Raw genomic sequence first — 15,712 nt, forward strand, 5'->3', positions numbered from 1 at the left:
GGCCTACAAACTATGAATGTGTGTTATTTCCAGAATAAATTTCACAACCGTCTCCACCCCCAAGTGTGTTCCCCCTTTCCCTGTCTACCTCCCTGCTCTGCCCCTCACCCACGCCTGACCCAGTGCCCCCCAGTGATTACGTGAACACTGCACACGTTCTTGCTCCACTGTTAGCCAGGAAAAGATCTTGTACCTAAAGACCACCCTTTCCCAAACTCCCATTTCCCTGCCTGCGGCACTCAACATCCTGCATTTGGTGACGTTCTGTCTGACATCTTTGCACTTGCTTGTCCCTCTGTCAGTCTGGTCCCCCGACCGGGCTGTGATGAGTGGCGGCTTGGGTCACATAGGGCTCCACCCCCACCCACTGTACCAGGCACGCAGGAAGGAAATCTGTATCTTCTTATGAAATCCACCTACCCCGAGCCCTTTGCAGTCCCAGGGAAAACAACCCATGAAGAAGAAACAGTTACAAAACAAGCCTAGGTCAGAGACACCTCTCTCTGTTACAGAACAGTGACAGCTTGATGCCTTGGTGTCAGGCTGGGACTAATCTCACAGCAGGAATCGGCCCTGTCTGAAACAGCTCTCAGGGAACAGATGAGCACAGCGCACCTCCAGGCTGTCACCCCTCGCGGGGCTGCCTTGGAATAGGGAGAAAGTTGACAAATGTGGGTTACACTGCCTTTAGCTTGAGGCTACTCTGAAACCCCAGAAGTGCAAATGTCTTTTCCTACCTTGTTATTTTAACATCTGACAGTCAGGCTGCAGAAAAGAAAAAAAAAAGATGATACAGCCCATCATTTAAAGCACCTGGACAAGCGCTTTGACTCAGGTGTACTCTGAGCTGAGCGGCGGCTTAAAGAAGGATAAGAGGAGGCGGCTAACCACCTGCTCACCTGCAGCACAGACTCGATTCCTGGCTCGTATCTAATTAAGGTGCTCATACTGGGACAAATTAGGAGGGTAAATATGAACGACTTCTTTGCAAAGCTGGGTTAGGTTCCTGTGATGAGGAGCCAGCCATCAAACAGGAGAGCAGGTAGCTCTGGATACACTTTAACGCCTCACTGTTCCTTTAGTAAGTACGTCCTGAGAGTCTACCACTGTCGGCCAAGCCTGGCTCTCTGATCTGCTTTGTCCTCCGTGCTTTTATTTCACTTGTCTGAGTTCCCAGGCCCCAGGGGCGTAGCCCACGCGGTCCTTGGACACACTCTGATGAACTTGCTGTCCCTACTGACAGGTCCGCCTCACCCCAGAAAAGGGACAAGAGACCCAGGAGACCTCAGAGCCTTTACACGAGCATCCTCATATCACAGAAAGGCAGAGAAGCTCAGCTATTCACCGCTTCACGCCCACACGGCTTCAAGGCGTCCTCCAGCGGTTCACCACAAATGGGTCCCATAAGGGATCCTTCCTAGCCTTTCGCCTCAGTATCCACCAACTACGGTCCCAGACAAGCTTTTCCCAGGTCAGAGAGGTCCATCTCCCTAATTCCTGTGATAGGTGCTTTAGGTCCTGTTCTGAAGTTTCTCAGATGGTTTTTATATTCTGTGGGGATCTTGCAGATTCTGGTTCTGTGGGTCTGGGGTGGGGCCCGAGATTCCACATTTCTTACAAGCTCCCCAAGTGCCCCAGCTAGTCTGAGGAGCACACTTTTGATAGTGAGATACTGTACTCCTGGGTTTAGCAACTGAATGGTTTTCTCAGGACTGTCCTGGTTTCAGCGTTGAAAATCCTGCCTGTATCCTGAGAAACCTCTCAGTCCTGGGCAAATCAGGATGGGTGGTCCCTGTGCATATCAAATCTGCCTCTCGCAAACTCATTCCATGCTGCTCAGTGCGTTGATGCAGCATCAGGACAGTGGAGGACGGAAGCCGTGGACGGCCCTGCTGAGCACTGGGAGAAGCTGCCCGCACTAGCAGGGCCTGTGGTCGTGTGCAGGGATGGGATGAGCAGTGATTTGGAAGCCAAAGACCCGACTTCCTATTTTGATTCTGCTACTAACTAGCTGTGTAACTGCAGGAAAAACCTCTCTGATCCTTTTCTCTAAAATGGAAGCTGATAGTATCTGCCTCACAATGTTGTCATGAGTGTAAGCACTAAGCCTGGAAATTATATATATAAAATATATGGGCATGACGTGATGAATGGCTAAGCTTCTCTGCCTATCTTTGATATGAGGATGTTCGTATAAAGGCTCTGAGGGTTCCTAGGTTTGTTCTCCCTTTTACTGGGGAGAAAAGGAGCTGTCAGTAGGGACAGCAAGTTCATCAGAGTGTGTTCAAGGAAGGGAGGGAGGGAGGGAGAGAGAGAGAGAGAGAAACATCAATGTGAAAGTGACACACTGATTGGCCACCTCCTGCATGCCCCCCACTGGGTATCAAGCCCACAACTTGGGCATGTGTCCTGACCTGGAATCAAACTGGCAACCTTTGGTGCACAGGTTGATGCTCAACCAACTGAACCACACTGGCCAATGGCATTTTTTAAAGAAATAGAACAAACAAGTAATCAGATTTGTATGGAACCACAAAAGACACTGACTAGCCAATGCAATCTTGAGAGAAAGGAATAAAGCCAGAAAACTTCCATTCCCTGACTTCAAATTATACTACAAAGCAACAGTAATTAAATTAGCATAGTACTGATTTAACAGACACATAGACCAATGGAACAGAATTGAGAGCTCAGAAATAAACTCATGTATTGGGCAAATACAGGGTGAGGAAAAAGGAGGTTTACAGTTGTCAGTACAAGAATACAGAGTTTGTTTTTGTATTATTATTTATTAATTATGGTGTTATTTTTCATATGAACAACTGTAAGCCCACTTTTGCCCAACTCTGTCATTTTTTATTTATTAAAAAAAATGTCTTTAATTTTTACCCAAGAATATTTTTTCTATTGATCTTTTAGAGAGAGTGGAAGGGAGAGAGGGAGGGAGAGAGAGAGAGAAACATCAATATGAAAGAGACACATCAATTGGTTGCCTCCCACATGACCCCGACTGGGGCCAGGGATTGAATCTGCAACCCAGGTATGTGCCCTTAAACAGGAATAGAACCCGAGACCCTTTGGTCTATGGGCCAACGCTTTAACTGCTGAGCCAAACTGGCCAGGGCCCAACCTTGTAATATTTGGTAAAGGAAAAACATACAATGGAGAGAAAGAAAAGCCTCTTCAATAAATGGTGCTGGGAAAATTGAAAAGCCATATGCAGAAGAATAAAACTAGACTACTATTGTCACCATATTAAAAAATTAACTCAAAATGGATCAAAGACCTGAAACAATAAATCGCATAGAAGAAAACATAGGTACTAAACTTCTGGACCTTAGTCTTAGAGAAGATTTTATAAATTTGATCTCAAAGGCAAGGGAAATAAAAACAAAAATAAATGAATGGAACTATATCAAACTAAGAGTTTCTGCACAGCAAAAGAAACCACCAACCAAACAAAACAGTGACCAACCAAATGGGAGAAGATTCTTGCAAACAACACCACTGATAAGGGGTTAATATCCAAAATATATAAAGAACTCATACAACTCAACACCAATAACAAAAAACAATCCAATTAGAAAATGGAAAGACGACCTGAAGAGACACTTCTCCCAAGAAAACATACAAATGGCCAACAGATACATAAAAGATGCTCAACTTCACTAGCTATTACAAAAATGCAGATAAACTACAACGAGATACCACCTCACACCTGTTAGCATGGCTATTATCAATAAGACAAGTAATACCAAGTGTTGGAGAGGTTGTGGAGAAAAAGGAACCTTCATTCATTGGGTACAGCCACTATGGAAAATAGTATGGAGGTTCCTCAGAAAATTAAGAATAGTGTTACCATATGACCCAACAACCCCTCTTCGTGGTAACTATCTGAAAAATCTGAAAACACTTATTTGCAAAGACATATGTACCCCTATGTTCACTGCAACATTACTCATGGTGACCAAGACATGGAAACAACCAAAATGTCCTTTGGTAGATGACTGGATAAAGATGTGGTACATATACACGATGGAACGCTACTCAGCCACAGGAAAGGAAACACGAAATACTGCCATTTGCGACGACATGGATGGATCTTGAGGATATGCTACTAAGCAAAATAAGCCAGAAAGAAAAAGTCAAGAACCATATGATTTCACTCATATGTGGAATATATAACTGAAAGCAACAAATGAACAAATAAGACAAATACAAACTCATGGACACAGACAACAGTATGGTGGTTACCAGAGGGAGAAGGGGTTGGGAGAGGTAGAAAAAAGTGTTGGGGATCAAATATATGGTAAAAAAAGATTTGATTTTGGGTGTGTAAACACAATGCAATATACAAACAAAGACTTCTACATTTGGAAACTATAATTTTATTAAGCAATGTCACCCCAATAAATTTAACTTTAAAAAAAAGATAGTCTAGGAAGAGGTAAGAGATACTAGACACTCTAGTAAAAAGGTAATCTCTTTATTTTTATAAGCTTACATTTTACCTTCACTAACTTGTTTTTTGATGTGTTCACTCATTCATCCGTTTTCCAAGTATCTAATGTGTGCCAGCCTCTAGGCCGATGCTACAGACAACACAACACGGGCCTGTCCTCTGCTCCCAATCACACAGGACAGAGAGCCCGAAAGTAGCTAAGGTGTTCCAAAGACACGAACGACATGCTGTGGGGTGTGGGGGGAGCAGCACTCTCTACCTGGGAGTGCCAGGGAGCCTTCGCAGATGAGATAAGAGGAGCCCATGTCTTGAAGGATGGCTGGGAGCTGGTCAAGGAGAAGTGAAGAGGCAACCGGACAACAGGGAAATGTAGGGTCCAGGGACAAAGGGGTGAAAAGCAAGGGGAAGGCCCAAGGGCAGACCAGGGGGGCAGAGCACGAACATTAGCAAAACATTTCAGGATGGAATTCTTTGTAGAGGCCGTGGGGTGTGAGTGTGGAGAAGTGGGGGAGAGGGACAGAAAGGAAAAGAGGTAATACATGAAAATTCAGCTTCACAGAGTTCACACTCTCTTCTCTTTGTGTGCTTCTGCCTGGGTCTGTCTCTCTCCTTCGTCTGTCTCTATCCCTGTCTCTGTGTGTGTGTCTCTCTCTCTCTGTCTCCATTCCTTTCTGTGTTTCTGTCTCTGTTGTTGTGTGTGTGTGTGTGTTTCCCTGTCTGTCTCTGTGTCATTTAGTGCAGATCCAAGGGAAGGCCATGCTGGACCCAGGGAGAGAAAGAACAGTGGGAAGGTTGAGCTAAGGTGACAGGCATGCGAGGGACTGTCACCTGGACTCCTCGGAGCTTGGGAAGCTGAAGGACTCCGGGGACAGAGAGTGAGAGGCAGTGGAGCAGAGAAGGTGGCCCCATTTCCAGCCTCCCCTCCTTGCAGGTGGAAGGGTGGGAAGGCCGAAGGTGGCTGTGCTTCCTCATTGGCTGGCGCAGGGGGCGGGCCGGACCTCCCCCGGCGGAAAGCAGATGGAGAGCAGGCCCAAGAAACCCAGACCCTCCCGCCGGGCCCCAGAACTCACTGAGTGGGAATTCTAGGTCTGCAGGAATCGGGGACATGCAGCCCTTTTTAATAGAGAGGGAAAGCATATTCTTTGCTGTTCAGGTCAGTGGAAAAAAACAAACACTTTTCTTCTCGCCTTGAGGTCTTCCTTTCCTTCCAAACTTAAAAAGGAAGTATAATTCAATACACCTTGAGTATGGTGCTAGGCTCACCGGGGTCTAATTTTGTTCAGGACAAATGACCACTAGAAAACTGGGGCATGCAGGAACTTGCAGCTGTGAGACCAGGTGGGTCTCGATTCCTCGTGGCCTCCCTCTGAGTGTCACTATAGAGTGTGACCATCTGTGTCTTCATTCCCATCTTCCCAGATCAGAGGTGAATCAGAAGGCAAACTCAGCTCCAATCTTCCGCTTTGCTATGTGCAAGCTGTACCGCCTAGAACAGAACATCTTACCTCTCAGGTCTCACTTTGCTGACTTATAAAATATGGATAATAGTACCTGCCTCATGGGTTGCTGTGAGGATACATCTTAGCACAGTGCCTAGTACATAGTTGGTGCTTAATAAACCATCACTTGACAGCAAAGGCGGAAACGGATCACCAGGATTTGCCCAGGCTGGGGCAGCAGCCCAAGTTGACACAGGATTGGGAGCCGAGTAGGAGGGCAGAGCCTGAGAACAGAAGGCCCGCACACTGGGAAGTGGCTTCGGCACCCTGCAGATAGCATGCTGAGCCGCAGACTAAGGGCACCCTTGCCTCGGACTCAGTAACACATGCGTTTCTCTTCCAGAGCAATTGTACACAGTTGGGGCACAGATGAGCTCTATGCAATTCTTTGGGTCCTAGAGCAGGGTGACAGTCCCCGAAAAGCAGTTGGGAACTCATGTGCAGGATGGAGAAGTAGCCGTGGCCGGAGTCCCCAAAGGCAGACCCTGCTCTGTAAACACCAGGAGTCGGCTGACTGCGCGCAGACCCTCCTGACATCCCAGGGCTGAGCCTGTCCCAGCGAGGAAGCTGCAGTACTTGCCCAGGGCCACAGGGTTATGAAGAGGTGGAGCAGCTTCAGAGCCGGGGCCTGAGGACCCCAGGGATAGGCTCTTCCCGAGGCTGCTGCCTTGCAGTCCACATGGAAGCCGCATGTGCCTCTGCTCTTCCCTTGAAGAGTGATTGGAAATAATTGGAACTGTCACTGGAAGTAATGAGAAGTGACAGAGGCTGGGGTAGAAGACGCATTGCTCCTAGTCTGAGTGATCCCCACAATCCCAAGACTAAATTTAAACAGTGAAGTAACAGAACCATGTCCCTCTCTGGGATTCGATGCCCCCCCTCCCCCACACCCTTTCAACAAAAGAAAAATGCAATGGGGTTCTTCTAAAACAGAAGATTCCTTCTCGGCTTGTCCCAGTTGCTTTCTACGTGGACAAATACCATTAAAACCTTGCATGAATATACTACCATTCTTAATTTTGAAGGGATACAAAGTCATTGATCTCTCTCTCTCTTTAACATCACATGAGGGATGAGAGAACAGAAGTAGCTATTTAGTTGGCAGGTTGTGGTGAAGAATGAGACCATAACTTTCAGTAGGCAAGGCCGTGAGAGGTCCAATCCCCCCAGGAAGCACCTGGCTGAGTGCCAAGGATACACACCACTTAACTATGGTGTAACGATGGTGGGGGTGAGCCACCCACCCACCTCACTAACGCCAAGTGCGGGGAGGGCTGGAGATGCCAGCCTCAGTCCCGCAGCTCTGCAGGGGAATGCCCTAGCTCCACAAGACAGCCCAGAACAGAGCTGCTTCCTCCTGGGGACCCTGGAAACTTGGGTGCTTTCCCCTCCTGCAGCACTGCCGTGCATCTGTAGTCCTTCTTTGTGGACACGTCACATCCACTGGGTGTTCTCAGACGCAGAATCTGCCTCCTGTGTGGCAGGAGTCTCGGAGCCTTGCACAGGGCCGGACTGCAGACGGCAGCTGTCTCCCGACTGTCTGGCCAGAGGGTGTGAATGAGGCAGAAAATGCACCAGTGCACTTGGGGTGCTGAGCAGGGTCCTGCAAGGGCGGGAGCAGCTGCGGCTGCCACCCTGGAACAGAGTGCGCTCAGGGACGGCTCTGCCACACCAGGCGGACTGCTCTGCCACACCAGGCGGACGGCTCTGCCACACCAGGCGGACGGCTCTGCCCACACCAGGCGGACGGCTCTGCCACACCAGGCGGACGGCTCTGCCACACCAGGCGGACGGCTCTGCCCACACCAGGCGGACTGGCGCGTGGCTTCGTCATCCCCCACTGTGGCCACTCCACTCCTTCTTCTCCTCCTCCTTCTGCTCTCCTTTGTCCCCCTGTCGCCTTAGTGACCGAGCTCTTCAGCTCCCTTACTGCCTGGCTTCAGAGAAAGCCTGGTCCACACGGACGGGAACCATGGAAGGGTTTGCATGGGGTCTTCTCCAGGTGCACACAAAGGAAACAGCTTCCTCCTGCTTTCTCCAGACAGAGCCCTCCCAGTGCTGCCTCCAGCCTGGTCACACCATGACCCCATCGCCTGTCCACACACCGTGATCCCATCGACTACACACCGTGACCCCATCGCCTGACCGCACACCGTGACCCCATCGCCTGTCCGCACACAGTGACCCCATCGCCTGTCCACACACCGTGACCTCATCACCTGTCCGCACACCATGACCCCATCACCTGTCCACACACCGTGACCCCATCACCTGTCCGCACACCGTGATCCCATCGACTACACACTGTGACCCCATCGCCTGACCGCACACCGTGACCCCATCGCCTGTCCACACACCGTGATCCCATCGACTGCACACCGTGACCCCATCGCCTGCCCGCACACCGTGACCCCATCGCCTGTCCACACACCATGACCCCATCACCTGTCCGCACACCGTGATCCCATCGACTACACACCGTGACCCCATCGCCTGACCGCACACCGTGACCCCATCGCCTGTCCACACACCGTGACCCCATCACCTGTCTGCACACCGTGATCCCATCGACTACACACCGTGACCCCATCGCCTGCCCGCACACCGTGACCCCATCGCCTGCCCGCACACCGTGATCCCATCGCCTGTCCACACACCGTGACCCCATCACCTGTCCACACACCGTGACCCCATCACCTGTCCGCACACAGTGACCCCATCGACTGCACACAGTGACCCCATCGCCTGTCCACACATCGTGATCCCATTGACCATCACTGACAAGAGGAAGGTTGATGGTTTGGGCATTCTTTCCCATTTTGGCCTATATGGTGCTAAAGAAAATAAACTTCTTAGGAAGCTCAGATAACCAAAATTCTTATTTTATCTTATTTTTTTGTTACAGTCTGCACTTGGGGGTGGGGAAGAAGTCAAAATTGCTGAAAACAGGAATTGAACTAGAAAGAGCAGCAGAGAGAGCAGTTGTGCCCAATCATACCTGCTCACTACCCACAGGACTAGGTGCTAATACAGGAGCTCACACCCGACTCCATGCAGGGCGAGGTCCACAGCTCACCCTGAGAACTACAAGGGCCTTCTGACGAATTAGAAGGAACTAATAATCCATGGATGATCTATGTAGTCATTCTGGGTTATAAACAATAGTCATTCACCCAAACAAGCCATTTCTTGCCCATCTGAATGACGTGGAAGTGGGTGTGTGACAAATGTTGTTTTCCATTGTAGGATTTCTGGTGTAAAATCCTGTAAACCAAGACTTGGCTTCAGCCTGCCCCTCTCTTCTTGGAAGTGCAGGAGCCTCAGTTTGAGAACAGTTATGTCTCCTGGTACATGAAAAGCAAATGATCTTGGAATCTAAAGTGCTGGGTGAGTGTACTGGTTCACTGTTTATTAACAGGGTAATCTTGAGAAAGTCACCTTATTTCTCTAAGCCTCAATTTGTTTATCTGTAAAATGGCATAATAGTGACATTGCTCTCAAAGAGTGATTTTAGGATGAGATAAGATACGTTAATATATTTTGTAAACTGCTAAACCTTGCACAAATGTTAGAAATTAGTTCAACTGTCATAATAACCTGTATAATCCTCTCTGAGGTGCTACAAATGAACTAATAATATACAATTCATATTTCAAAACCCTGCCACAAGTTCAAATCTATGCAACAAACTACATACTTAATGGCTACACATCATGATATATGAATTATGCCCTAATTTAAAAAATTGAAAAACATGCTTAATGCGTGTAGTTTCACACAATAGATCCTCTATTCAGAAGTCTATCCTGAGTGTCCACGCTCGGGGATCTTTTGTAGTTAACTCTCCTTAGGATGAGGCTCTTTTGGTATTTCAGCTACTAAACTTCCTGGGCTGGGGTCTCTGGACATTCACCCTAATCCTGAATGAGGTTCCCGGCTGACAGGGCAGTTGCAGGATGGAGCCACTACTGCTCTCTCCGAGCTCGCTATCGGTCCTTCTGGATTTACAGTCGTAAGCGACCAATTGCTGTGAGTGGATAAATGCCTGAAAATATCAGCTAAGTATGGTGACATCCTGTGTTTCCAATCACAAACACGTCTAGACTAGCTCACACATTCTCAGAATTTAAAACAAATCAGAGAATGTTAGTGGTATAGAAAATGTGAAAATAATCTCAGTCTAATAATCTCATTTTACAAAAAAAGAAACTGAGGATCTGAGTGCTATGACTTGCCCAGAATAACCCAGCAAAATTATGAAGGAGACAAAGCTATTGAGTTTTCACTGTCTTGCAGGCACACACCCACGTCTTTGGGACTTTGGGAATAATCTCTTCATCCTGAAAACATCAGCCATACAGGGCTCTGCAGAAACTTCCAGGATTTCCAGTTATGATGACCAAACTGAAGTGTTACGACATCTGCCCTATTTTTCAGGCAATTTCTCAACATAAAAACCACGCCAATTACTCAGCATTTAGCTCATTTAATGAAGCTTCTGAAGAGCAACTGTGATCTGAGAGCTTAACTCCATGAGCTGAAAAGGAGAAAGAGACATTTTCTATTTCAAGAATGTGCGACTGGCTAGATCATGGAACTGGGGTCCAGGCCTGGCCCTCTCACTGAGCTAGCTGTTTAACGTTAGCCAGATCTCTCCAAACCAGAGTTAGACAGTCTTTTAGCTTTTCTCCATTTCTGACAATCTTTGACTTCACATTTTAAAAATCTCTGTCTAGGTCATCACCATTAGGTACATTCATGAAATATACTCATATGTATACTGCCCAGATGAGCACACGATAGAAAGAGGAAGAGACATGGTATGTGCCTACTGGGCATCTATCGTTATCAAGACCATCATCATTAATGTGGGAAGAGGAGGCAAGAACAATGAATCCTACTGAGACCTGTCATTAAACTACAAGCCTTCCTTAAACTCATTTTCTGGGGAAAAGCTCCTTCCCCATCCTGGCAGAAGTGTCAATGAAAAAGTCTATTGCTAATCTGGTGCTAACATACGCGACATAACAAAGTCAGTTTGTACAACTAATATGATATCTGGTCCCCGCCATGTAATGTTCTATGTATAACTAAGAAAACAGTCTTGATCCTCTTTTGTGTCCGTGGCAAAGGAAACAGAACAAGCTGAGTTAAAACTGGGCCCCCACAATTGTGTCATCCCACAGGGTAATACTTCTCCAAATCTTTCACCTTGACTTGACGTGTTCATCTTCACTTTAAATGTTCTAAATGTTTCAAAAACCCATTTGCCTTAACCAACAGTTTACAAGCTTTTAGTTCCTCGAAGGCGCTGAGTGTGGGCACAGCACAGGGAACGAGGCTGTCCCCGTCTACAGAGCCCACATTCTAACCGAGGTGTCGATACGCCTTCAGATCACCACACTGCAGACGGAGCGGAACAGAAAGGCTGCTGGGATTCCAAGGAAGAAGAGACAATGTATTCTGTTGGTGAATACATTCTGGTGTACCATGGATGGGTGTACCGAGGGGGTGGTATTTGAGGTGAGACGGAGGTAAACAAGATTTTGATCTGTAGGTGCACAGTCAGAGGGCAGTTTTGGTGGCGGGATCGTCATAAACAAAAACAGCACTGAAAGAAACATGGGACACGTCTGAGGCACAAGAAGTAATCAAGGTTCTCTGGGGAGTTGTCTGGGGGCAGGGAGGAGGGGAGAGGAGCAATATTCTATAAAATCGCCAATATGAGAATGAAGTGTTTGTACTCAATGTTATAAGCAATGGAGACTAACACAGGTTTATGGAAGAGGGGAGTAAGATCATAAAATTATAGCAATGTTGAACTCGAGTTCCCTCCACCCCCATTTTACAGACAAGGGAGTCAGAACAAGAACCAAGAGTGCTTGCCAGATCGCTAATCCGAATTCTTTGCGTTGTAACACTGTTTTACAAGGTTACCCTGACAGAAGTGTGCAGGACACAGAAGGGACTTCAGGAAAGAGACCGTGTGGCAGCTATTACAGAAGTCCAGGAGAAAAGTTCAGGTAGAATGACGAGCACCTGCGCTTTAGGAGGAGGGTGCAGGGGGTAGTCGGACGAGGGGTTGGGGTTTGGGGAGCCCAGGAAGTCTCCCTTCACTCTCTTCTTTAGGGTTCATGGTAGTAATTTTTCATTCATGTCAGAGAGGTAGGTATTTGATTTGATTCACTGGCAGGTCCAGAAAGCAGGGAGTCGACTGGTCCATCTTTGTTCAACCTTCAGACTCTTAGCACTCTGACTCCCTTGAAATACTGTGCATTCTCTAGAAAAGAGGCCAGAGGCAGCCCTGGAACCGTTCCTTCAAGGGATCAGTTGATGATTTTAGGATTCAGGCAACTCTGAGGGTTTTCTTTCTGGCTTTCCTAAGGGTGCCCAGGCAGACCAGGGCCCAAAGCCACTTTGCAAATAAGGGTCATCCAGCCCATCGGAGTGTGTCCCCAAGGGCTCTGGCCCATGTGGGGATATCACTACAGAGCAGTTCCTTCAGTGTTGCTCCCCTCCAATGCCTGTCTCTGATTTACCAACCTCATCTCAGGTCTCCTGCCTTGTCCCTTGTCCTGACCTTCAGCTCATCTCCTCTGTGACTTTTTACTTGAACAGTTTTATCAACTTAGAGCTGGGATGTCATGAGTCTGAGTATGTTTGACACAGGCATAGATGTGGCAAAGCTTAACATAGGTGTGAATGCTGAGCTTCCCGTTCTGCAGAAGTCTAGGACAGCACTCCACATTTCTTTTCTACGTAGCTTTCAGTTTGTAACGATTTATAAAAACCGAACCAAGGAAGAAGCCATGAGGGGCAGCTTCTATGAAGACAGAGCGTTAGCCCAGCAGATAACTCTCTCACCAGAGGAATGACTGCATGTAGTAGGCACCGAACAGGGAAAAGCAATGAGCCAGTGACACCTTTGATCCACCTCTTGGTCAGTTCCTCTTCCTCATGAATCAGGAGGAGAACCATCATCAAGGCCAGCTGATCTCAACTGACCTCGTAGGCCAAAGCCACCTTTCACTTTCCACTATAAACTGCCCAAAGGTGCTTTGTTTCTCTGCCCCCACACCCCTCCGACAGGGCAGGATCATACTGACATCTCAAGCTCCATGTAGACGACTCCCCTGCACTTCCCTACAGAGAACATCTTTGCGAGTCCTTCCGAATGATGAAGGTGGTGGTACCGGATGGTGGTTTTGTGAGCAGTCTCTGGAGGCAGACAACCTACATTCAGATCCCATTTCTGCGAATTATGAGCTTATAGCCTTGAGCAAGTTATCTGACCTCTTTCTACCTTGCTTTTTTCATCTATAAAATGGGAATAATAAAGTGGGTAGCCAATAGGGTTCGCATAAAAATAAACGAGTTAACAAGATGGTACATATAAAATGCTCAGCATAATAAGTACTTAAGGAATTCCAGCTGTTTTTAATAAGGCACCTCTGATGTTTGAGTCTACTGAACATCTGGTGACTGGTAGCTTAGGGGTAGAGGACAATTAAGGTGACCAAGTTGCTATCTAGATATACCAGCTGTGCACAGGAAAGATTGCAACGCTTGGCCAGCATCTAAAAGAGCTCAGAAAAGAGGGGCTCCTCACCTGCTACTTGAGCAATAGTTCTGGCTGGTCCGCCTCCCTTAGCCCTCTCACCTGGGTGGTTACCGACTCGAGGCTGGCCTGGACAGGCATGCATATGCCCGCGTTGGTTTATAAGGTTTCAAGAAAAGGGGAGCGAGGAGACAAAAGAGAGATAGGGAGCTTTCTAGACAGCTATTTCAGGGTCACTTTTAGTGCCTTTCACTTTTATTTAGAGGTTTTTCTAGATATCAGGCCTGCCAAACTCAGACTTAGGAAGGACTTAGGAACCATGTCGTGGTCCAGTTTTGGACCTAAGGAAATAGCAGCTCTGAGTAGAGAACACATTGTCCAAGGTCACCTAGCTACTCAGTTTAAAACCAGGGCTAGTTCTCCAGTGGCCTGTTGTCCGGGGTAGTGCTCAGCCGCCACAGCAGGCTGGCTCTTCGGTGCTCTGAATCCTGGTAACTTTTGGTCCTGTCTCCAGGTGAAACCCACACTCGGCTCCTGCGTACCTTGACTTTTAGCCTGCTCTCCCACCCCTGGCATCTCAGGTATTCACGCTCGCTCTCCCTCTTGTCAGCTCCTGCGTGCACACACCCTTGATGTGTACTGTCCTGCCCTGTCCTGCAAACCCGCCTCTTGCAGCCCAGGGAATCTGTCTGAGGGCCTCTTAGGCCTCAGAATCCTGCCTGGGCGACACGGGGACACAGGAGGGCTCTTCTCTTTGCCCCAGAGCCTGTCTCTCTCTGCTGTGCTCTTCCACTCCCTCTCTTCTGTCTTCTTCCCACTCTCTTTGCTCAGTCTCCCCGAGTCCTGCCCTTCTCCCTATCCCATTGTCCTCTTTTCTCTTCCCTTCCAATCCTTGTCCTTCTCTGCTTCCTTCCCTGGGTCATTTTCGAGTTTGCACCTTCCTAGTTCTCCTGGTGCTCTGCCCCTTTCCCCTCCTCCCTTCCTCTCCCCATCTCTCCCCTCTTCCCTTCCTCTGACCCTGCAACACATCTGTTTCCAATCTGGGCCCTGGAGGCGCCTGTTGAAACAGAACCTCCCCCCCTCCCCACCCTCAGGAACCTGGCACAAAAATTCCTGAAGAAACCTTCCCTCCCCCAATTCTCCAGTTTCCGCAGATACTCCTGAAACTAACCCCCCCCCCCCGCCCGCCCCAAGCAAGAGACCCTCCACATCAAACTGTTCACAGCCGAACCGGACCAGGACCACCTCCAGCCCCAAGTCCGCTCCATGGCCAGATGTGCGCCTCGGCAGCCAGGAGGCCGGAGCAGAGGAGTCCGGCTGCCTCCAGGGGCTGCGGGACAACCGTCCGGAGCCCGCGTTTGTCCCGGACACGCGAGTGTGTTTTCCCCGGGCCCTCTGGTCCCCCGCCCCCCAGAGGCACTCACCTAGCCAGAGGAGGAGGAGGAGGGTCATCCCGACGCCCGGCGCGGGTACCTCCTGGCTCAGCCGCTGCCTGGCTCCGGGGTGGCGGGGCGCAGCCGACGGACCTCGGCGAGCTGGGCGCGGCGCCTGCGGGTGCTTGCGGGGTGGCTGCGGCCATGTGCCGCCCGGAGCGGCCCCGCGCCCCGCGCCCGGTCGCAGACGGGCTTTCAGCGCGCGCCCCACCGGCTGGCGTCCAGACGCGAGCGGGGACCAGGGTCAGGGCGGAAAAGCGGGGCGGACAGACGCTACCGCTCGCGGAACACTTTTCCCTGTTTGGGAAGAAAAAGGAGTGAAGAAAGAGGGGGGAAAAACAGAGTGAGCTGGAGCCACATGGTCGCCTCCTCCCGGCAGCCCCTCCCTCCTCGCTCGCGCCCGCCCCCCCAGCGCTGGGGTGCGTGGCGGGGAGTGGGCGGCGCAGGGCCGCACCTCGGGCCAGCGGGGACTCGGGCGCGCAGAGGCCGTGGGGCCGCCCCGCGTAGGGTCGGTTCCGTAGGAGACGGTCGGCGACACCCGCCAGGGCCCAGGGAGGAGCCCTCGTCTGCTCTGTTCCCACTCTGACCTCTCCCGGCTCTCGCATCTCTTCTCCTCGCTCACACACTCTTCTCTGCTTCCATTTCTCGCAGATCTGCGCTCTCCCCCTCGTATTTACATTCTTCTTGCCTCTCCCCCTCTCACCTCCTCCTTCCTTCCTTTCCTTTCTCCTTCGCCCCTCTTCCCGGCCTCCCTGTCTGG

The 15,712-nt window shown here is 49.5% G+C and overlaps 1 protein-coding gene across 1 annotated transcript in view; it reads right to left on the reverse strand.

The window, feature by feature from the left end:
- The window catches only part of LOC118640416 (CXADR like membrane protein), a 98,841-nt gene extending 83,841 nt beyond the window's left edge, over nt 1–15,000 (reverse strand). Inside the window, exon 1 of the mRNA XM_036277317.1 lies at nt 14,944–15,000. Within this exon, the coding sequence (XP_036133210.1) occupies nt 14,944–14,971 (28 nt within the window). The 5' untranslated portion in view covers nt 14,972–15,000. The remainder of the gene's footprint in view (nt 1–14,943) is intronic.
- Between the last annotated feature and the right edge of the window lie 712 nt (nt 15,001–15,712).

Source organism: Molossus molossus, unplaced genomic scaffold (assembly GCF_014108415.1).
Source record: "Molossus molossus isolate mMolMol1 unplaced genomic scaffold, mMolMol1.p scaffold_m16_p_22, whole genome shotgun sequence".
NCBI classification, from domain to species: Eukaryota; Metazoa; Chordata; class Mammalia; order Chiroptera; family Molossidae; genus Molossus; species Molossus molossus.